Genomic DNA, 23,853 nt, shown 5'->3' with positions numbered 1-23,853 from the left:
AACGGCCAAAACTCACAGAAGAGACTACATTTAAAAAAAAGTCCTGAGTGGTTGAGGACTGGACAGACGTCACTGGACAAACAACAGCGTCCTCTGATGTTCCCATAGAACAAGACTGAAGACAGGACGAGGGGACAGAGAGAGGACATGAGCGGGACAACTCACGTTAGAGGATTATCATGGTGCCTGTCACAGTAACCACAGGAATAAATCAGCATAACTTCAAAATAAAGGTCACTCAGGACGCGTTTTAAGTCCCCACAGGAAGCTGAATATTCCAGTCATGTCACAGAGGATGAAAATAAAACAGCAGCAGCAACATGAGTCCTGCAGAGACACTGTCCAAACACTGTCTCTGCAGGACGGTTCCACACAGGCTGGACCAGGAAATGTCCCAGATGTCTCAGGACTCAGAGAGTCCCTCCACACAGCAGGAGCATCAGAGGAGCATCTGCACCTTCTCTGTGTCATTCACAGGTGTGTTTGCGTGCAGCAGCCTACCTGTTGTGCCTTTAGGCCAGGCATGAACGTAATATGACTGAATGAGCAACACACACACACACACACACACACACACACACACACACACACACACACACACACACACACACACTTAGCCTACACGCGCTAAATCCCTCACAAGGTCAAGTTGGTGTGGGTGGTATTCGCTCTACAGGCCGTTAAAATCGTCCTCACGTCGAGTCTCACGGCTCAAATGTGGGACATTTACACCGTGTGAACGGGATGTTGGTGCCGTCCTTACCGTACACGCCCTGGCCGTGCACGCCCTGCAGGAAGCCGGTGAACAGCCACAGGAGACCGAGCACTAAACCCATCTTCACATCCTCCTGTGGCCGCTTCGCTGCTTCTCTCCCCCCGGGGATGAGGTTGTCAGTCCGGTTCCCCGCAGCTGCCGCTGCCGCTGCTGCTCCTCCCTCCTCCTCCGCTCCGGCCGGCGTCCCTCCGCAAGGAATCCGGCCCGGTGACCGGTTCTCATCCAAAAATCCAAATGTGTCCCCGCCACACGCCGCCACCACCCCCAAAACCCCGGTCAGATGTGACAGGAAGGTCCGGCTCTGCTCATTCCGCAGCTAACGTTAGCTAAACCCGTCAGACACAGTTGGCGGGGATGACGGTCAGCGGAGACCCGAGAGGAAGAGCAGGTGCCTCAGCCGCGTCTCCTTGGTGGTGACATTGTGGAAAAAAGATTAAAATTCAGCTAAAACAGCGGCGGCGCGTCTGAAGGCTCGGCAGTAGGATGTTCAGAAGTCCCCGCTGCCCCCCCGAGTCCCCCGGGCTCCTTGTCAGTTAGTCGGTACCGGAGTTAACGTTACATCCATCACGCTGCGGAGAAGCGGTTCGCGCTCCGCGTCCAGAGCGGGCTGTCAGCGGCTCTTCGCGGCCCGTCAGGCCGGGGAGGAGGCGGAGAGTGGCGGCTCCGTGATGCCGTGATGCTGCTCTGAGCTCCGGCGAAGAGACAAGCGGTCAGTCCAGTCGACTCGTCGGTGGATTTCACCGGTGAGACGTCACCGAGCGAACCGAGCGGCAAAGTCGAACAGAGTGGTAACGGATACCGCTTCCGGGAAGATATTTTCAAAATAAAAACCAGTGACCAAACGTCGCAATGTGTTTCGTTGGTTTGTCTGAGTCTGAGGATTAGATTAACCGAATGAAACACAGAAAATATGTCTTTTACAAGAAATTTTGTTTCTTTAGACTTTTGCTACTTAGATTTTTCCTGGTACAATACTGAATAATGAACTTTTTCAAAGCTACATTTTTTTAATTGAAACAACATGAGAGAATAAAATCTATGGACCAACAAGAGTCAGAAGTAGATTTTACTTAGAAAAAGTTGGGAATCAGCAACACAGAGGGCTTTTGCTGGTGTATTTTCTTTTTCTTGTCTTTCTTAAAAATTAAATGAGTGCTTGATTGCGTAGACTAATGAAAAATTTACAGTAACAAGTTGTCATAAAAGGTTAAAGTTAAAAAAAAACTACAGCACATTAGAAAGAATATTACAAGACAAATCATTAATCACTCGAATATTTGTACTTGTATATCTTTTAGTCAGTAAATCTGTTTTGACACATGAAGTTTGACCCTTACATAACAGAACAGAGTGTACATGTACGTTATCATGTTATTTTACTTATTAATACATTTTTCAAAAAATGTAAACATCAGCATTCGCCAGTTATGAGGCTGTAACTTATTACATTATCCGTTTTTGTACCGCCACTTTACAAACTGTAGGCTTTTATTTTGAGGGGAAATGGGCTGCTTTCCGGTCTCGGTCTGGCTGACTTATGCGGACTTGACGTCAATCGGAATCTGCCGCGCGAAATATCACGAGCCGCTGGTCTCTGACCGTGACTCTGAAAAAAAAGAACACAACCCTCACGAGACCAGAGGAGCCTGTAGGCGGCACGCGTGGTGGGAAATGACAGCGCGAGGCCCCACTGATCTTTTTTCCCGCGACTCGTCAGTGTGGCGGGAACAGACAGTCAGACAGACAGACAGACAGACAGACAGACAGACAGAGAGGTCTCATTTCTTTAACAGAAACAGAAACTACACTGAATAGAAGAAGAAGAAGAAGAAGCATCATTTGTTTGTCACCTTTCCTACTCACCTGCAGCTCGCTGATTAAAAAAATACAAGCGTGAAACATTTTGTCCAATAATCAAAAAGCATGTCCTCCATCACTTCTTCTGTTTTCTTCTGTTTTCAGGGACGTCAGAGTGGTTTCACGTAACATGAAAGTGAAGTTTCCTTCCAAATTTACCTGAAAGGTGAAACCAGGTAGAGCAGTTGACAGTAAACGTAATGTTCAAATGTCCTGCAGACGCAGACGAGCAAACATGTTGGACAAAGACGATGTGTGAAGACAGCGTCTGTCTCACAGCAGCGTTTGATGAGACGTGACATGAATCACTTCCTGACCTCGTTCAGTGAGCTAGCCGCTAACATGCTAACTTCCTGTTAGCTTCGCTTGCGTCCTATCAGGACAGGAAGTCTGTGGAGGCCAAGGACTCCACCTGTGAGCTGCTGGATGAACAGACTGATGGTAACCTTCAGACATTTGTCTCCTCTTTCATCTCCTCTTTTCCTTCCTTCCTTCCTTCATTGTTTCCTCTTCGAATGCACACCTCTCCTCACCCTCCTTCCTCCTCTTCCTCTCCTCTTCCTCTCTTCAGGTGCATCCTGCAGACTGTTAATCTGACTCTGTGAGACTCAAACTGTCTGTAGACTCAAATTAAACGTTCTAAACTGGTTTAATCCTGGGTTAAATGAAGCCAGACAAACGTCTCCCACACAAACAGGAAAAGTCTTCGTCTCCTGAAGGCAGAGACGACGTGGAAACAGCTTTTCTGTCTCACACGGAGCGGCTTCGAACTGAAGACGCTCAGACAAAAGACGCAGATGAAGGAGCGACAGCGGTCATCCTCAGTCCTAACAAAGACAACATTTAAAACCCTTCTCTCTCTGGCTCAGGTTTGATAAACAGCAGAGACCAAACCAGGATGGACACGACCGAAACTGATTTAAATGAGTCACAGGGACTCTGGACTCACCTAGTTCTGGATTAGGTGTCTTTAACATGGTTTTTAATCCAGAACAAACATTTGAATTCAGGACTAACCTCATTCAAAACGGCTTTGGACACAGTTTGTCTGTACTGAACTGGATTTAGTCTCTGAGGTAGTCCTGAGTTTGTCTCTGAGTCTCCTGTGGTCTGAACAGCTTCCTGTCCTTTAACTCTGAGCTGTCCATCTTTCTGCAGGACCACACAGTGTCCCCTCACCGTGGGACAAATCCTCCCCGATTTCACACTTTAATTACAGCAGAGCAGCAAAGAGGAGCAGCAGAATACCAAACAGCCTCCTCCTCCTCCTCCTCCTCCTCCTCCCTGCAGCGCTGCTTCGTCTGCTCAAACAGCTGAGAGGCTCCAAACTTTAATCAGTGCGGCCGCTAACGAGCTTCATCGCTGTGTACGTTTCCTCTGTGCTCACATTTGTCTTCAGCCGCTGAGGGACCTGCAGCAAGTCAACAACCTGCAACCACCACCGCTGTCCCACGTCCCCTTCAGCTGAGTGAGTCTCACCCACCCACTCACTCACTCACTCACTCACTCACTCACTCACTCACTCACTCACTCACTCACCCACCCACCCACCCACCCACTCACTCACCCACCCACCCACTCACTCACTCACTCACCCACCCACTCACTCACTCACCCACCCACCCACCCACCCACTCACTCACTCACTCACTCACTCACTCACTCACTCACTCACTCACCCACCCACTCACTCACCCACCCACCCACTCACCCACTCACTCACCCACCCACTCACTCACCCACCCACCCACCCACTCACTCACTCACTCACCCACTCACTCACTCACTCACTCACTCACTCACCCACCCACTCACTCACTCACTCACTCACCCACCCACTCACTCACCCACCCACCCACTCACCCACTCACTCACCCACCCACTCACTCACTCACCCACCCACTCACTCACTCACCCACCCACCCACTCACTCACTCACTCACCCACCCACTCACTCACTCACCCACCCACCCACCCACCCACTCACTCACTCACTCACTCACTCACCCACTCACTCACTCACTCACTCACTCACCCACCCACTCACTCACCCACCCACCCACTCACCCACTCACTCACCCACCCACTCACTCACCCACCCACCCACCCACTCACTCACTCACTCACCCACTCACTCACTCATTCACTCACTCACTCACCCACCCACTCACTCACTCACCCACCCACCCACTCACTCACTCACTCACTCACTCACTCACTCACTCACCCACTCACTCACTCACTCACTCACCCACTCACCCACCCACCCACTCACTCACTCACTCACTCACTCACTCACCCACCCACCCACTCACCCACCCACTCACTCACTCACTCACTCACTCACTCACTCACTCACTCACTCACTCATCTCGACCTGCAGCTGTAGCCAAACCAAAGCTTTGCTGGTGAAGAACCTGGTTCATTAAAGCTGCTTCAAAGTCTCTGGGGACAGGTGAGCGTGAATGGACATCAGGACAAAAGACAAAATCCTGCAGACCGTCTGAAGCTTCGATCGTCTCGCAATAAAACGCGTCCAGGCGTCCCAGGAGGTTGTTAATGGAGGAAGAGGAGGCTGAAGAGTGTCTGTGCAGAGCTGGTCATGCGTCTGAGTGGAGGCTTCGCTCACTGATGGAGCTCAGTCCTCTGATGGACGGTCTCCGAGGCTGAGGACGAGCAATTAGAGCTGGACAGATGCTCTCTGCTCTTACTGGACACGTCCCCCCCCTCGATGGAGAACTCCAGCTATTCCACGAGATTCTCTCCGACCAATCAGAGGGCTGCAGTGTTTTCATTCTGATGTCTGTCATCAGCTCAGCTGGACCAAGGAGACACCAAACAAAGGGACCAGGTTCTGTCCAACGTCTGCCAAAGAAGACCAAATGGGGCCGAGTCGTCCCCTGCAGGTGAAATGAGGTGTGAGTTTTCAGGTGAAGCCACGCCCTCCATGAGGTGGGAGGGGCCAACAGTCGACCTCAGAGAGGGAAGCTGAGGCAGGTCAGGTGCTGTCATTCGGACCAGGGCAGAGACAAGAGACATTTTTGAAAAGTGAGGACGTTGTCTCCAACGAGCTTCAACCTTCAGGCTCCATACTGGACCGACATGAAGACCTGAGGGACATTTCATGGATCTGTCTCCTGAGACACTTGCAGACCTGCAGACAAACCGGGTGGACTCTCCAGGCCACCGTAGCAGCTGACTGCAAACATCCAATCAGCTGCTGGAGCAGAGTAGCACTCATTCACAGCTGATTCACTCATTCACAGCTGATTCACTCATTCACAGCTGATTCACTCATTCACAGCTGATTCACTCATTCACAGCTGATTCTCAGTAAACTCATGACCAACACTTTTATTCATTTTCATTATTCTGAACTGTTAGAACTGAACTTACTGTCAAAATGTCATATGTTACAGGTTACTAGTTACTGTCGTTTGAAAGTAATCTGTTACTTCACAGGATTACTGTCTGTGTGGAGTAAAGTATAACAGGTTTGACAGGTGGTCAGGTGAAGACAGACAGCTCTCAGAGCTGAAGACGTCCTCGCTGCAGGAGGACACAGTTTATGACCTAAGATGCAGTAAATGAAGAGCAGAGTACAGACGTGAGGCGTGTCTGCACATGAGGTCCACAAAGAATAACAAAGACAACAAATATCACACAGTGAGCGGGCTGAGGAGGCGTGACGAGAGGAGAGTTTGTCTTCAGTGACCCTGAGAGACCGACCAGGTGTCGACCAGGTGCTGAGCAGGTGTTGACCAGGTGTTGACCAGGTGTCGACCAGGTGCTGAGCAGGTGCTGAGCAGGTGTTGACCAGGTGTTGACCAGGTGTCGACCAGGTGCTGAGCAGGTGCTCCCTGTACGCTGATTAACTGTCACAAACATGATTCAGTCTGAACGTTGGAGCGCTCACACAGAGCTGCACTCAGAGGGAAAAGGATGTGGAGACGCACAGATGATCAGTGGAGACAGATCAAAAAACAATCAGAGACTTTGATTTAATGGCATCTTGAAGATCTGTAGACATGTTCCACCTGATGGACTGAACCATGTTGGAACAGGTGAATCTTCTCTGTGACACAGGCAGTTTGTTCTGCTCTGAGGTCTAAATGGTCTTTCTGCAAAAGAAGGACGAACTGATCTGCAGAGTCCCTGAGGACAGGCACAGACCTGAACCACAGCAGCTCTTCAAACCCTCTCAAACTTCAATCGTTTGATAACAGAGCTGAGAGCTCCTCTGAACGTCCCGCTGACTGCAGCTGCTGCAACAGAGCAAGAAGGTGACTTTCATGTTCTTCATCCCCTTTGACGAGTCCACCATCTTCATCTGATGGTTCAACACGACCGAGTTAAAAACGACCAGAAAACTGGTGTTTCTGTCTGAAGGTGGTGAAACGGGATGTTCCATAATGTGTGAATGATGCTGTTTGACTCGCAGCAGCTTCTTTAACGAGACTGTCTCAGGTCATCTGACACCCTGAAGACAAACTGGAGCGTTTGATAAGTTTAGCTGTTTGTGGGAATCATCGTCACAGTTTGACGTCGTCTCCGGCTGATGGGATTGGTTTGGAGGAAGATGTGGCGGCATCGTCTTCATCCAGAAACAGAGAGACGCTTTGTTTCCTGCTGTGAGCTAATTAACCAACGAGCTCATCAGCAGCAGATGAGATGAATCCTGAGAGGACAGATTCCAATCAGGACAAAACAAAACATGGACAAGGGGAGGAGGAGGAGGAGGAGGAGGAGGAGGAGGAGGAGTCCTTGCAGCACAGCACTGCGTCTCCTTCTCTCCTGCTGAACAAATGTCAAGCTCCTGCTCCTCCACCTTTCTTTTCGCTCCTCCTCCTCATTCAGTCATTTTCTCAAACTCTTCCTCCTCCTCTTAATGTTATCAACATCTCCTCTTCCTCTTCCTCCTTCATGCCATCTCCTCCTCCTCCACCTCCTCCTCCTCCTCCTCCTCCTCCTCCTCCTCCTCCTCCTCCTGTAACCTGGGAGATGAAGCTGAAGGCAGTAACGTCTCATTGTTGATTTGTCTCTTTGTCTCTGTTGTGTCTTCGCCTCCTTCGCTGTGACTCAGTGTTCGTCTGAAGGAGAATCAAAGCCGTCGTCACTTTGGAGGTTCGAAACCTCAGAAATGGATTAAAGAGCTCAAAGTGTGTGAAGTGAGTCGCTCCGTCTCCACTTTCTTTCCTGGTTTGAGTAGAACCAGTTTGAGCTGCCTTCACTTCACAGTGTCCTCGTACGTTTTGTAGAAAATGTTTTTTTTTGGCTCATTCCAGTTTCAGAAAGAAGATTTTTCCTCTGAAGGAAACAGCTCACAATTCAGACACAGGACATTTTGTCTTTGAGGACAGTTTGTGGACGGGGACGTCAGTGAGGACAGAGTGAAATGTCCCTTTGGTGCTGCGGTGTCCTGGGCTCTTGTCTCTGGTCCGACATGAGTCTGAGCTCTGGTACAAACTGAAGTGAAATCCTTCAGACGCCGCTGACGGCGCTTCATCGAGCTCGCAGCAGGTTGTTTCCTCCTGCACGTGAAACCACTTTCATCACATCTGCAGCTCAGCAGAATCACAGAAACAACATCACGGGATGAGAAGACGTCAGATAAAAGAATAAGAAACGTACGTGTGATCCTCGGAGTCCGTTTGATGCTTAACTGTGATCCATGTTAAAAGAAGGTAAAGATGGCGGGACCGTTCACATCTGCAGACCACCATCTCTGAGGTTCTGGATCCAGGTTTGATTCAACTCTTTGAACCTCCGGCTGGTTTTAACATCACAGTGTGAAAAAACTCTGCAAGTAAATTATTACTATTACTTTACGTATTAGCAACAAAGTATATTGAAACGAAGTAAAAGTACTCATTATGCAGAAAAGTCCATTTCAGAAAGACGTACAGCTGAACCGCTCAGACTGAAGCATCAACGTCAGAGCAGCATTTTACTGTCAGTTACTGAGGGGTCGGCCCCTCCGAAGGGTCCACAGTAAGTCTGAGGGGTCGGCCCCTCCGGTGGGTCCACAGTAAGTCTGAGGGGTCGGCCCCTCCGGTGGGTCCACAGTAAGTCTGAGGGGTCGTCAGAAGAAGAAAAAACAAAGTTCTGACACACAAACCTGTTTTTATACTTCTCCAGTCTCTGTTGTGTGAAATGTACAAAATCTGAGCAGTTAATAATAAAAATGATGATGAAGATAAAGATGAAGATGAAGATGCTGCTCTGCTGAGGGCCTCTTGTCCAAGGTGAAGCTGTGTGTTTCAGTGCTGAAGACAGCAGCAGTGAAACGAGGATATCTGTTCCAGCAGTTAGAGCGTCTGAAAGTCAACGTCTGTTTGTTTTATTGACGGCAGAAATCTGCCCTTCACTCTGATCAATGATGCAGAGAGACATTAGGACGAGCTGAGGGGACGGCCGGAGTCGGGAAGAGCTGGATTTGTTCTCTTTTGGTGGATGTAGGCTAACAGTCTCCCCCTGCTTTCAGTCTTTGTGCTAAGCTACGCTAAACCCGACACTCAGGGGTGAAACTGAAACGTATGAGCTGCTCCTTTAACGTCTCCAACATTTATGATAAATAACAATAAAGTTTATGTTTATTCAGCACTGAGTAAAACCAGAGGAAACAAAGGTCTTCATACAACGAAATAAGAAACAGAAAACAACAACAATGTTCATTTTACACATAAATCACACTCATACACACCTTAATTCAGACATGCAGACAAATGAACCCAAACGGAATAAAGTGATTAAAAAGGCTTAGAATGAAAAGACGTTTTCAGAAACAATATGTAGAGAAAAAGTGGAGGGCGACCTGGAAGCTGAGCAGAGAGACAGGTGAGACCGGCACTGAAAGCAGGACCTCTCTGAGGGCGGGAGGCCAGCAAAGGCAGAGCTGGTGGACGGGAGGACGGGAGGCTGCTGAACCACAGCCACGGGAGGCCGACAGCACAGGAACCGAAGACCACTGCAGAACAAGAACCAGGGACTGCTGCAGCTCAGGCTGGACAGGTTGCTGCTGCACAGGGACAGAAGACTGCTGGAGGTCAAGAACCTGGGACCTCTGCAGATCCAGAATCAGGGACCCCTGCAGCTCCAGAGTCAGGCTCAGAGGTCGACTGCAGCACAGCAGCAGAAGGCTGCAGAACATTAACAGGCCTGATGTAGACTGAACTCCCAAACTGCCGGCCTGAAAGTCTTCTTCTCTTCCTTCCTTCTTCTTCTTCTTCTTCATCATGTCCTGGTGTTTCCACCATCAAACAGGTTTTATTCCAGCTGCAGGAGCTTTTGTCTTCAGGGTTATGATCACCAGTAAAAAAGACATTTAAAACTGAATTATGAATGAAAAGCAGGAGAGCTGGAGGCTTTGATTACCTGTCTCCAACCTGAGGGCCTCTGCTTTATTCATGAGGAACGGCAAAGACGCCGCCGCCGCTCTCGAGGGGGTGGAGGTAACACGCCACCATTATAGTTTGAGGCTCAGCAGAAGAAAACATCTTTTATTCATGGACTCTGAGCGACTCTCCTGGTCCCAGAAGAAGAAGGTAAAGAGTGGCGGTCGTGTGTGACAGATCGATGTTGTTCTGCGTCGTGTCGCTGTCGATTCACATCTAGGCTGAAAAGGGGGGGGGGGGGGGCGATGGACGGATGTTGTCATGGTGACGAGTGCTGCTTGAGCTCCAGCCTGAATGTTTAATGTAGTTTCGGTGATCAGGTGAGGGAATTAAGAGCCGACTGTTAATTATAACAGACAGCGAGGAGAAAACTCCAGAGAGCGTCGTCACACTCACAGATGAAATGAATCCGTTTAAAGATGATGGACGTTTATATTGAACACGTTCCAGAGATCTCACCCCTCAAGCCTCAAACAAAGGACTACGATAGGCAGGAGACAGGGGACAGATCTGGACTCCATCAATAAAACAGGAAGTGATCAGCTGATCTGATCCTCTGACACAAACTGACCTGAGAACAGCTCAAAGTCTATATATTTTATGTTATTCCTCACTGCTTCATTGATTTCTGTAAAATCTGATGCAGTGACACGTTTCACAGACTGAAAGATGGAACGCTCCAGAAACACCTGTTTGGATCATTCACAGGTAAACAGGCTCAGTGGTGACAGGTGAGAGGATCATGATTGGGTTTGAAAGGCTCAGTCGATCATAGAGGATGGAGCGAGTTCAGCACTCTGTGAACACATGAGTGGATGAAGGAGATGAACACATGAAGCTGCTGTCAGTGAACACTTTGATTAGAAATGACTGGACATCAATAAAACCAGAATCAGACTTTTGGAAATGTCAAGAAGATTTTTGTGAATGTGTTCAGATCAGACTGTTCTGACCAATAGAAAGAAAGATTCTGTCCCTTCACCGAGGACCAACTGTAGCATAAAAAGTTCTCTGGGCTCCTTTGGGATGTTCAATAACCCGTCTGGAGCGTTTGAGGGTGAGATCTTTAGAGGTACCTGGACCTGAGGTTCAAGAAGACGTTTGGCCTCAAAGAGGCTTCTTCAGTTCTAACTGCCTGGTGGGGGGTCCTGGGCTGTTATCCTTTTGTAGGGGGAGTGAGCATCTTCTAGAACCTCCAGCAAGTCCAGTTTACCTTTGTAGAGCACGTAGAAGTACCAAGACCTGGACCAATGAGAACCTCCACAGACACAGACTGAAGGAAAAGGTTTGATCTTCACCAGAACAAAGAAGCAACAGTCTCAGTGAGTTCAGCAGAAACAGAAGAGAAGAAGGACACCACAGGTGACACCTGGACGGAACAGTGACACCTGCTGGAGCAGGTACTCACACGCACCTGATCTGCACTTCTATAACTGACACTTTCTTCTGTCTAATAACTACATGGAAACTTTAACTGAATCTTTTCTCAGAATGACTAAACTACAAAACTAAGTTCAGAACTACAGACACTTATTCTTCTCTGACTGGAGATCTGATGTTTTCACCTCAGATGATGAACAAAGTCATGAAAATGTCAGCGTCAGTGTTCTGTGAGCTTTTCTGAGCACCTTCTGCCCTCTGCAGGACAAACTGCAAACTGCACTGAACTCAACCGACGGGGTCTCACTTTCGTTCTTTCTGTGGACCCCTTCAGCCTCCAGCGTCATTCATCAGGTTTGTTAGAGACTGTGATTTAAAGTAAGATGGATTTTAACATGTCACGTGGTTTTGCTCATGAGGTTACGGGATTGTTGTGACCAAGAACAAGAACAGAAGCAAGCTCCAGAAGCATTTCATCCTTTTCAACCCGTCTCAGCCGTCTGATGTCTTCTAGCTGGGAGAGTGTCCCCACATGGCCTCAGTGTCCCAGGCCCAGCGAGCACTTCTCAGCTGGTTCTGTTACGAGCTGATTGGCACCAGCTGTGCACTGGTCTGTGCTGCCTCCAGGAATTAGCCACAGCCTGGCACTCCAAAGTCAGACACTGTCAGCAGTTCTGGGCTCTCATTTCTAAAACAGATCCACCTCGAACCCTCTCCTCCACATGCCCACATCCAACCAGCACTGATGACGCATAGAAACGAGCCTGCTGATCCTGGCAGGAAGAAAGAAAAGGACTGTGAGGTGGAGGTCAGACGGCTCATGATGTTTGGTGGAAACAGTGGTGGGGTCAGAACCCCCAACACGTTACTGCTGCCGTTAATGTAGTGAGTGTGAGGGACAGGACAGGCCAGAAAGGACAAAACAGTGGTCCGATGTGAAGGTGTCCAACAAAGTGCTCTACGGACTGTGGACTCTATGGACTCTCAGCTCGTCTTCATGCGTTAAACGCTGGACTTGTCAAACGTACATGTCTCCTGTTGGAGCATGACTGAGACTCTGTGTACGTCCTCCATCTTCAAACTGTTTATGTTCACAGACGCAGTTCGTCTACATTTCAGTAATCAGAACTTATTTTTTGTGCACACAGTCCATCGAATACAGAATTAATGACATCATCTTAAAAACATTTAGATTTCTGTCCACAAACAAACTTCAGCTGATTTAAAGTGAACTCCTGCTCGTCTTCAGCCCCTGAAAGCTTTTCTGCTTCACCTGTTGAACATGAGGACAGAAGAAGGACGACGCTCAGATTCATGAGCCGTTTTATCTTATTCTGGTCTGCCTGTTTCCTGAGCTGCTCTGCATCAGCTGAGGGCCTCACAGCTTATCTTCTACATGCTGCCCCCTGCTGTTCTGGAGGGGAAGCAAACCAACAAGCAGGCAGACACAGGAGACACAATGGTCTGAAGAGACTGGAGACAAGAGGACAACAGACACAGGAGACGCAATGATCTAAAGAGACCGGAGACAAGAGGACAACAGACACAGGAGACATGATGACCTGAAGAGACAAGAGACAAGGGGACAGCAGAAACAGGGGACACTTTACGTACTGAATACTTTTACTTTGAATACTTGAAGTACATTTTTATGATTATACTTTCTTGTACTTTTATATTCCAGTGAAAATAATTCAACATTTACAGAAGTAGCCTGCGGGGCTCTAACACAGTATTTTTTAGTGTGGTATTAGTACTTTTATTGGAGTAAAGGGTCTAAATACTGGCTGAGATTGGACTGTGAGAGGTTTGCGGACACCGTAAGTCTAATTCCCATATTTCCGACAGCACTGAAAGCAGCATTACTGCAGCCCCCCACCCCCCCCACCCCCACCCCCCCCGTTCGACAGACAGACAGACAGACATCACGAAGACAGCTGGCGGAGGAGGACATCGCTGTGACAAACACAAAGACCCGGTCTTTAATTCGATCGGTTCGCGGTAAACTGACGGATCACCGCCGGGATGAACACGGAGGAGACGAACGTGGAGCTGAAGGACGCTGAGACCAAAGATGCGGAGCCGAAGGATGCGGCGGAGCCCGCGCAGGTCGCCGCGGATGCTGACGCGACGGAGGCCGATGTGAGCGAGGCGGATCTGGACCAGGAGGAGCAGGAGAAGCAGCCGATGACCGGAGGAGGAGGAGGAGGAGGAGGAGACCGAGCCGAGGAGGCTCCGGCGGAGAAAAACGGTGCCGTGAAGCTGAAGATCCCCGAGGAGGAAGAGGAGGAGGAGGAGGAGGTAAAATTCACCGGGCTCAACAAGGAGGAGCTGCTGAGGGTGGCCGGGACGCCGGGGTGAGGGGCGCGCACAGGCCCACAGTACACACAGTACACACCCAGTATACACACAGTACACACTCAGTATACACACAGTACACACTCAGTATACACACAGTACACACAGTACACACACACTATACACACATTACACACAGTACACACTCAGTATACACACAGTACACACAGTACACACTCAGTATACACACAGTACACACAGTACACACACACTATACACACATTACACACAGTACACACTCAGTATACACACAGTACACACAGTACACACTCAGTATACACACAGTACACACTCAGTATACACACAGTACACACAGTACACACTCAATATACACACAGTACACACTCAGTGTACACACAGTACACACAGTACACACTCAGTATACACACAGTACACACAGTACACACTCAGTATACACACAGTACACACAGTACACACACACTATACACACATTACACACAGTACACACTCAGTATACACACAGTACACACAGTACACACTCAGTATACACACAGTACACACTCAGTATACACACAGTACACACAGTACACACTCAATATACACACAGTACACACTCAGTGTACACACAGTACACACAGTACACACTCAGTATACACACAGTACACACAGTACACACTCAGTATACACACAGTACACACAGTACACAGACACTATACACACATTACACACAGTACACACTCAGTATACACACAGTACACACAGTACACACCCAGTATACACACAGTACACACTCAGTATACACACAGTACACACAGTACACACTCAGTATACACACAGTACACACAGTACACACACACTATACACACATTACACACAGTACACACTCAGTATACACACAGTACACACAGTACACACTCAGTATACACACAGTACACACTCAGTATACACACAGTACACACAGTACACACTCAGTATACACACAGTACACACTCAGTATACACACAGTACACACAGGCAGTGAGTGTACTCAGTGTCCTCAGTACTCATTCAGTGTGACAGACTGACCTGAGATCAGCTGCCTGTCAGGGTGTGGCTCTGCATTTTAAATGAGTCAACAGCAGACAGACAGTGTGTGTTTATGTACACCAACCACACACTCACACACACACACACACACACACACACACACACACACACACACACACACACAGTGAACAGGTGAACTGTGATGTAATTGGCAGGTTCAGCTCAGGTGCAGAAGCTTCTGCACAGCGGTGACTCGCTTAGTTCTTCACACTGATTCGGACCTTGATCAGGTCTGGATTGGGTCTGCATTGGGTCTGGGTCAGGTCTGGATTGGGTCTGGTTCGGGTCTGGATCTAGTCTGGATTGGGTCTGGGTCAGGTCTGGATTGGGTCTGGTTCGGGTCTGGTGCGGGTCTGGATCTAGTCTGGATTGGGTCTGGATCGGTCTGGTTCGGTCTGGTTCGGGTCTGTTCATGTTCTGGTCTTCCTCCGTGTGTCCTCAGCTGGGTGCGGACCCGCTGGGCGCTGCTGGTGGTCTTCTGGCTGGGCTGGTTGGGGATGCTGGTGGGAGCCGTCCTCATCATCCTGCAGGCTCCTCGCTGCAGAGATCTGCCCGCCACCAGCTGGTGGAACGACGGCCCGCTGTACCAGATCGGGAGCGTCCAGGCCTTCACCGCCGCCCGCGACCTGAAGGGTGAGAACATCCGGCGTTCGCACGGCATTCTGGGAGATGAGTTCAGGGAAGGGAGGTGGTCTGGTCATCCAGGCAGACCTCTGAGCTCACAGATCATTTCAGTTTCTGTCCATTAAAGACAAATGTCACCTTTTATCAGGACACTTATGGACCAATCAGAATCGAGGACAGTTTTCTCCCTTAAAGTCACCGAAACTCACCTTAAAAAACCTTAAAAAACCTTAAAAAACCTTAAAAACCTTAAAAAAGCTGCTGATGACGCATCTGCTGACATCCAGCAGAACTGAAACAGTCTGAGTGAACAGAGGCTGAGGATGACTTCACCTTCCTCTTCTGCTTCTTCTTCTCTTCTCTTCGTTCCTCTTCCTCTGTGGTTTTTGGTTTGTGGTTTGTTTCTTTCAATTCTTCTTTTCTGGACAAATTTAAGATAAATGTGTGACGTCTGAAAACATTTAATCAGGAAAAGATTAGCAGTTAGTTTTTAGTATTCAACAACTACAGCTCCCATGAGCCTTTGCCAGCAGGGCTGACGCCTCCTCTGGGGGAGCAGAGACACTGCAGGAGGTGAAGTGTCCTCCTCCTCCTCCTCCTCCTCTGCAGACAGGATTTAAATCCCTGGAGGAGAAGCTGGTTGACAGTGATGGAGCAGCTAACGGCTCCCCCTGCTTCCAGCCTTTATGCTAAGCTAAGCTAACCACAGCCTGACTGCTGAACATGTCACACTCTGACAGAGAGAGACAATGTCGAACTAGTCCTTTAAGGACAGTGGACAGCAGGAGTCTGACGTGTCGTCCCCCCTCAGGCCTGGAGCAGAAGGTGGACAGTCTGTCTCAGCTGAAGGTCAGAGGTCTGGTGGTTGGACCGATCCACGTCGCCCCGGCAGACGAAGCCGTGAACCTGAGGTTCGAGGAGATTTCCCCCGAGGCCGGAACCCTGGAGCAGTTTAAAGGCCTCGTCCAGGCCGCTCATAAGAAGGGTGAGTAGAAATACTCCTGAAAGTACACACAGAGAGTAACTGGCTCAGACATGAAGGGTTCACGGGCTTTTTGTGAGCTGATTCTCTCTGATATTTAAGGACTGAGGAAGATATTTTTCAGGATTTTCAGAGTTTTTAATGTGTCACTCAATTGAGTGACTGACATTTACATTAAAAATGATTCATTCGTCGTTTGTTTTGTTAATCAGTTCATGCCATTAAAGGTTCTCTCTTACTTTTTTTGCATTAATTAGTTTTAAGATGAGCTTTAATTTAAACAGAAGGTGTCAGTTTTAAGTGAAAGGTCAGGGTCAGGTTAGAGTCAGGGTCAGGTCAGGGTCAGGTTAGGGTCAGGTCAGGGTCAGGTTAGGGTCAGGTTAGGGTCAGGGTCAGGTCAGGGTCAGGTTAGGGTCAGGTCAGGGTCAGGTTAGGGTCAGGTTAGGGTCAGGTCAGGGTCAGGTTAGGGTCAGGGTCAGGTTAGGGTCAGGTCAGGGTCAGGTTAGGGTCAGGTCAGGGTCAGGTTAGGGTCAGGTTAGGGTCAGGGTCAGGTTAGGGTCATGGTCAGGTCAGGGTCAGGTCAGGTTAGGGTTGGGGTCAGGTCAGGGTCAGGTTAGGGTCAGGTCAGGGTCAGGGTCGGGTCAGGTTAGGGTTGGGGTCAGGTCAGGTTAGGGTCAGGGTCAGGGTCAGGTCAGGGTCAGGGTCAGGGTCAGGTCAGGGTCAGGTTAGGGTCAGGGTCGGGTCAGGGTCAGGTTAGGGTCAGGGTCAGGTCAGGGTCAGGTTAGGGTCAGGGTCGGGTCAGGGTCAGGTTAGGGTTGGGGTGAGGCGTCAGGTGGTTTCACTGGTCTCTGAGCAGCGTTTCTTGGTTCTTCAGCACAGAAGCAGTCAGTCTGTAAAATCCTGCTCTTTCTTCTGAAACGACGCCTCTCAGTTCATCACGTGCAGCTTCTCCGTGTTTCATCCTAAAAGTCACTGCAGTCTCAGATTCTATGAATATTCATGAACTCTGAGGCAGAAATATGAAGTCCAGTCCTTCACTTCTCTTTTGTCAGATCAGATGATTTTCTGCAAAACTTTCAGCAAAAAATGGAGGAAACAGATACTGTGTTTGAGTACTGAACGGGACTAAATGTCCTCGTTTACGTCCCGTCTGTGCTTCAGTTCAGCTTTCATCTGTTTCTGCAGGTATTTCTGTGGTTCTGGATCTGACTCCAAACTACCAGGGATCATCTGGACCCTGGTTCTCCAACATCAGTGTGACCAGCGTGGCCGAGAGACTGAAGGTGGATACTCAGAACGCAGTACATGCAGTAGAGTATGCAGTACAGCACGGCTGGAGGTCTCACATAGAGAGCGACAGCAGGAAGTCAGTTATTGTAGGTCAGCGGCTGATTTGACCTCTGGACACACTCAGTCTTCTGCTTTCAGACATTTAGAGACAAATTTCTGCAGGTTGACTCAAAAAACTCAGTCTGTCCCAGTTTGAACTCAGAGAAGACAGACGTGAAACAGTTTAACATTCAGTTTTCTCTCTGTCTCTGTCTCTGTGTCTCTGTCTCTCTGTCTCTCTGTCTGTCTGTCTGTCTGTCTCTCTGTCTGTCTCTGTCTCTCTCTCTATCTGTCTCTCTGTCTGCTTGTCTCTGTCTGTCTCTCTCTATCTCTCTCTCCGTCTGTCTCTGTCTCTGTCTCTCTCCATCTGTCTGTCTCCCTTTGCCTCTCTCTGTCTCTCTCTCTCTCTCTCTGTCTCTCTCTCTGTCTGTCTCTGTCTCTGTCTCGTCAGTCTGCTCTGGTGTTCTGGTTGGATGAAGGCGTGGACGGCGTGCAGTTGTCGGGGGTGGAGCGGGTGGCCGGTGTGGTTCCGTCTCTGTGGACCGACATCCGAGCCATCGTCCAGAACGGGACGGACAAGCATTCCAAAAAGAGGTGAGGAACCGAAGTGTCCCGGGGACCAGGTCTACAGCTGATCCACATCGCACCCCCTCATAAACAGGAGTTTTTAAAACTCTGTGAGACAGAAAGAAACCAGCAAACATCCTGTTACCGACTGGTCCAGAATCAGATTCTGCTCCTAAACTGACGTGAAAACAAAGGACTGAGGTGTTAAACTCACATGAGGAGTGAAACCCTCCAAAAACAAGATAAACCAGTGAACCACTGAACAAAGTCTGCCTCCGTGTTTAACCTGCGACTGCCGTGACGTTCTTCCAGGACAGTTTTTCAGACGTCACCTGAAATGAAACGAGCCTGTTGACTTTGCTGCTTCAAACACGTTCATGTATCTCAGCTGAAGCCTCGCAGAAGTCACGTTTCGCTGACGCTCAGACAGACAGAACCCTCTGACTTTGCCTTCGAGGTGCAGTCGTCACTTTATCCTCTAATCCAGTTCACCAGTTAATCCTGTTACCTGGGCTCTTCACAGGAAGTGACTGGAGGAAGTGGACAGACGTCAGACTTTTGTTGTCCTGACCTTCAAAAACAGTCACCGTGTTTGTAAAGTACTGAAACTGTGTAAAGTTTGGATTGAAACGGGCTGACTGTGTTTTCCAGAGTCCTGATCGGCGTCACGGACCGTTCCTCAGCTGAAGATGTGTCCGCCCTCCTCTCCTCCACCGGCGTCGACCTGCTGATCTCCAGGGTCCTCCGCCCAGGCTACGCCGACGCCGCCGAGCACGCTCGGTCCGTTCAGCTCTTGTATTCGTCCCAAAGCCAGACCAAGCTGGCCTGGAGCCTGGGGGGGCGAGCCGAGGGTCACCTGGCGTCGCTGGTGGGCCTGGCTCTGGTCAAACTGCACCAGCTGCTGCTGCTCACGCTGCCCGGGACGCCCGTCTTCAACTATGGAGACGAGATCGGCCTGATGGACGAGGTGAGGATGCTGGGGGGCGGGCCGAGGGTCACCAGGCTGTGAATCCTCAGAAACTGTAGAGGAGTAAGAAGTACAATATTCTTCTCTGAGATGTAACGAGTAGAAGTAGAAAGTAGCTTAAAAGTTAAGAGCATGGCAAAATTGCACTTTAATAAACGTACTTAGTTACTTTCCACCTCATGTGAGCTCAGTAAGAGCCACCATAAACAGGCCTGGAGAGCGCCGCCATCAGCTGTCCTCTGATGAACCCTCAGGACGCGGTCATACACTGTGACTTCATTTCTCCGTCGTGGAGTCAAACATTTCCAACAATCATTAAATCATTAATCATAAAATCATTAAACAATCATTTATTGTCTCTGTTAAAGGGCAACAAGTTTCCCAGGATGCTTTGGGACTCTGATGAGGAGCTGAATGGGACTCTGCAGGTAAACGAACACGTCATCAACAAAACACGTAGATACTGCGTGTTACTGCGTGTTAGGATGTATCATTTATACTATGGATTAACATGAACACTGACTCTAAGTGATGCACAGTAGAATATATCCAACAGTTGAAGTAGTACTACAGCAGTAGTTGTAGTAACATTGTGTTGTGATGATGTACTCTGTGTTCAGGAGGAGCAGGCGGAGCGTCTGTCATGTCGCAGTTTCTTCAGCAGTCTGAGCGAGCTTCGTGGTAAAGAGCGCTCCCTGCTGTTCGGAGACTTCGTCCTCCTCTCTAACTCCTCCTCCTCGCTGGCGTACTTGCGGGTCTGGGATCAGAGCCAGCGTTACCTGGCCGCCTTCAACTGGGCTGAGGAGGCGGCGGCGCTGCAGCTGAGCGGCGCTGCGCTGCCTCGGCAGGCCGCCGTCGTGCTCAGCACCAACAGCAGCGTCCTGCCGGCGGACACCAGCGTGGACCTGACGGACCTGCGGCTCGGCCCCGGACAGGCCGCGCTCCTCAGGTTTCCCTACACTGGATAGATGTGCTGTTGAGGATAAGAGGGTTAAAACCACATTCAGACGGGGGGGTCAGGGGTCACGTTCACTGTGCTCCTCAGTAGTCCATCGTTCCATCTGTAACTGTAGTTACAGGAGCCTCCTCAGGGGGCGCCAGAGAGCAGAAGGCAGGCAGTGATACTGAAAGAGGAGAAGTAGAGAATCAGAGTGAATTCACTTCCTGAGGAGATCCTCGGCGCTGATGATCCACAGTGAACCTCCAGAATGAATCTGCAGAACGTTTCTATGTTTTCAGGCTCTCTACGTGTCTGCAGTCAGCACTGAGGGCACAATGACCCACTGAGCCGAGCAGGTGAACCTCACCTGACCCCCTCAGTCTGAGTGGAGAGTCGTTCTGTGTTCCTTCACTTTTACTCGTCGTGTTGAATCTTCTCTCGTCTTTGTGGCTTTTCTCTGTGGAGCATTTTGTGAAAACAGAAAAAACAAAGTGAAAAAGTCTTTTCAGAGTGTGTAATGTTCGTGTGTGAGCCGCCGACGTCTGAAAACAAGTAGAATAACCTTCCTGAAAGCTGTTCTTCACCTCAGAATGATGACTATCACTGAACCACAATAAAACTGTGTCTAACTTTAAACTGGCCTGTAGTTCACTTCTTTAAACGAGCTGCGTGGTTTCAGAGTTCATTCAGCTGAATGATCACTGTTCGATCCCCTCGGCTATCGTTGATTATTACTGTCACTGACGCTCAGGTTACCTCTTAGCTGTCCGAAGCTGTGTGTTCGGACTGGATCCCTTAGAAACAGATGCAAAACTGGAAAATGTCCAGTATCAAAGTGAAGCTTAATGTGCAGTAAACTGTCGACAGCTTTGTAATTCATGTTCCAGGGTGACGTGAACCTGACGTCACATCTGTGATTCTGTCGTCATTTCAGACTTGCTGCATATAAACGTTAAAAACGACAAATGAACCACATGAGAAGAAAAGAAGAGACACAGAAACTGAAATTTTCCCAGCAGGAAAGTTTCAGCTGGATCAGATGAAGATGTCAGAGATGAAGAGGGAGAGGAGGATGAAGATGACAGTAGGCATCAGAGGAACGATCCAGTCTAGATTCATTTCAGATTTTTAACCTTATCGCTCATTTTACTGCAGATGTGACTGAAGGAACATCAGTGTTCATACTAGACGTTAGAAATGACTCAAACAAAATCATTTTTTAATAAACTCAACATTCAGGAAATGTGTTTGGAACGATCAGAAATCTAGACTGAGACTTAGGCTGCTACCTGCCTACGAAAGGGGAACTTTCCAACTTCCAAATATGAAATGGTTTCATCGGTCCGCTCAGTTGTCCTCTGCAGTCTTTTCCTGCTTGGGTGAACATCGAGCAAATGTCAATACCAAACCTTCCAATAAAACTACATTTATACTCTGCAGGCCCCAAATCTTTGGGGAGAACAGTAGAAAACCCTTTTCTCAAAAATGCTATTGATATTTGGTATGAAGCACATTGGCATGTTGGAGATTTCCCATATGAGCAAATGCCTTTTTAAGGCAGATGAACCTGGGCTGTGCTAAAAGCAGAGGATGTATATGTGCATGGTGATCTTCTTGCAGTCGATCAGCTGTGTCAGAGATACTGTATTCCTAAAAACATTTTTTAAATATCTACAATCGAAACGTTTCATATTATCAAAACATAAGCAGATAACATCTGAACCACTATCACATCTGGAAAATCTCTTCGTTGTTGTGGCCGTGGTTTGGTGATCTGCTCTGACTCTGTTTTGTGTGTTTTTTCAGGGCTGATCTTTGCTGGGTTGAGCAGCTCCTGACACACCTGTCACCTATCTCCCCTAATCAGGACTCTCCTTCTTAAGCATGCTTCTCCCACACTCTGATGCCAGATGGTCACATTGCTCATGCTTGTGTTTCTCGCCTCAGCATTGATCTCCAGGTTCCTGCCTTGTGTTCTCCAGCCGTCTTGCCTTCGTGCACGCTGTGATTTTGTGAGTTTTGTTTTCCTGCCTGTGTGCTAACCCGTTACGGAGTTTTTTGTTCTAAGTGTCTGTCGAGTGGTTCTCCAGCACTTTTGTTTCTTTTGTTTGCCCGTGTGCTTCTTCCCTCAGCGGAGCTTTTGTTTCCCACCAGTGACTGTCGAGTTCTCTCCAGCACCTGAGTTTCATCCTACCTGTGAGTTTTTTCCCCGAGTGGAGATTTCTGTTTTTTGTGTGGTGGCTGTCGAGTTTTCTCCAGCGTTTATTTTTGGACTTTAGCCTGTGTGCTTTCCCTAAACGGAGTTTTGTGTTTTTTCACTAGAAGCTGTCGAGCGTCCTCCAGCAGAGACTGACTTCTCCGTTCCCGTTATTTCGGCTCCCTCAGTTGTTACTTCTTTTGTTGTTACTTTTTCTAAATAAACTGTGATTACTGTCTCTGCATTTGAGTCCTGCTTCCAGAGTCCTTAACATTAGTTCTCAATCAAAATGGGAGGAGAGGGATTTCTTTGTTTTATAAAGCCCTATCATCACGTGATAACGAGTCCACCGCTGACAGATTAGAGGCATGGAGGCCAGAGATTCAAGAGGGCACAGAAACGACTGAATGGGAGGAGGCTGCTGCAATACGAGTGGCTGACGAGAACTTACATCACTCCAGTCAGACTCAACCAACGCTCCTCTGGTGTCCCTGACACTTGCATCACATGTTTAGAGTATGGACTGTCCCAAGTTAGAACAATACTGGAAAACAATTGTTCAAACCACATGTGGCATTGTTCATGTGGAAGTCCCTTACCAAGCAGAAGTGTGTACATTAGGTATATATCCCCCAGATTTTATCATTAACTCAAAACAGGCAACTTTAACTCCTGCAGGCCAGGAGGACGGTTGCTTCATACTGGAGAAACCTGGACGTGCCTTCGATGTAACGAGGAAGCTGACTGACATCACGAAGGGAAGAATGTGAAACCTCTGATGGACTCTGTTAGCACCTTGCACAGTGACTTTGACATTAGTCTGTTGCTGAGAGCGTTTATACTTCGTTATGTCTAATAGTCTGTTTATGATGTGTTTGTTTTACCTTTTGTCATATATGTTTAATAAATTATGTTTCTATATTATTTTATTTTATGTCTAATTCAAGTATTGTTATTGTTTTGTTCAGTGCCTGTTTGTTAGTTAAATATGTGAAATCAATAAAAAAAGAAAAAAGAAATGACTAAAACAGTAAAATCTCCAGAGAAACTTGTAGTTTTTGGTTCCCGCAGCTTCAGAGACTCGACTCACTCGATAACCTGCCGTCATCAACGCTTCAGTCACGACGCTTTCAGGAAGCATCTTTAAGCTGAAGGTGGATGTTAGCTTCATCTTATGAAGAGATCCTGGTGCTCCCCATAGCTTTCTCTCTTTGCTCCTACATCTATGTGGGTGGGTGTGGTCCCCCTTCGTGGCTCTCCTGGCTCCTGGATCTGCTCATTGCTTACACCTGTCTGCTCCTGGCCTGCACACCTGCCTCCCGTCAGCCCACCAGCCTTTCAGCACATCTAGCCCAGCTCTCCAACCACTCTGTCACACTGTTGTTCCTCCTCCGTGGTGCCCACATGTCCAAAGTCAGTTCATACACTCAGTAATT

At 48.6% G+C, this 23,853-nt stretch overlaps 2 protein-coding genes across 2 annotated transcripts in view; one reads left to right on the top strand and one right to left on the bottom strand.

Annotated features, from left to right (window-relative positions):
- The window catches only part of mdga2a (MAM domain containing glycosylphosphatidylinositol anchor 2a), a 66,403-nt gene extending 64,863 nt beyond the window's left edge, over window positions 1–1,540 (bottom strand). The window contains exon 1 of the mRNA XM_070979893.1: window positions 764–1,540. Coding sequence (XP_070835994.1) covers window positions 764–836 — 73 coding nt within the window. The 5' untranslated portion in view covers window positions 837–1,540. The remainder of the gene's footprint in view (window positions 1–763) is intronic.
- Window positions 1,541–13,318: 11,778 nt separating this feature from the next.
- slc3a2b (solute carrier family 3 member 2b) lies at window positions 13,319–23,409 on the top strand. Its single transcript, XM_070979575.1, has 8 exons — window positions 13,319–13,763; window positions 15,254–15,444; window positions 16,247–16,420; window positions 17,603–17,700; window positions 18,198–18,340; window positions 18,965–19,280; window positions 19,649–19,708; window positions 19,901–23,409. The coding sequence occupies exons 1-8, from the start codon at window positions 13,432–13,434 to the stop codon at window positions 20,246–20,248; spliced, it is 1,662 nt and encodes a 553-aa protein (XP_070835676.1). The 5' UTR covers window positions 13,319–13,431; the 3' UTR covers window positions 20,249–23,409.
- Window positions 23,410–23,853: the final 444 nt, after the last annotated feature.

This window comes from Chaetodon trifascialis, chromosome 14 (genome assembly GCF_039877785.1).
Source record: "Chaetodon trifascialis isolate fChaTrf1 chromosome 14, fChaTrf1.hap1, whole genome shotgun sequence".
NCBI classification, from domain to species: domain Eukaryota; kingdom Metazoa; phylum Chordata; class Actinopteri; order Chaetodontiformes; family Chaetodontidae; genus Chaetodon; species Chaetodon trifascialis.
The sequence above is the reverse complement of the archived record's forward strand: the minus strand, read 5'-3'. Positions and strand labels throughout refer to the sequence as shown.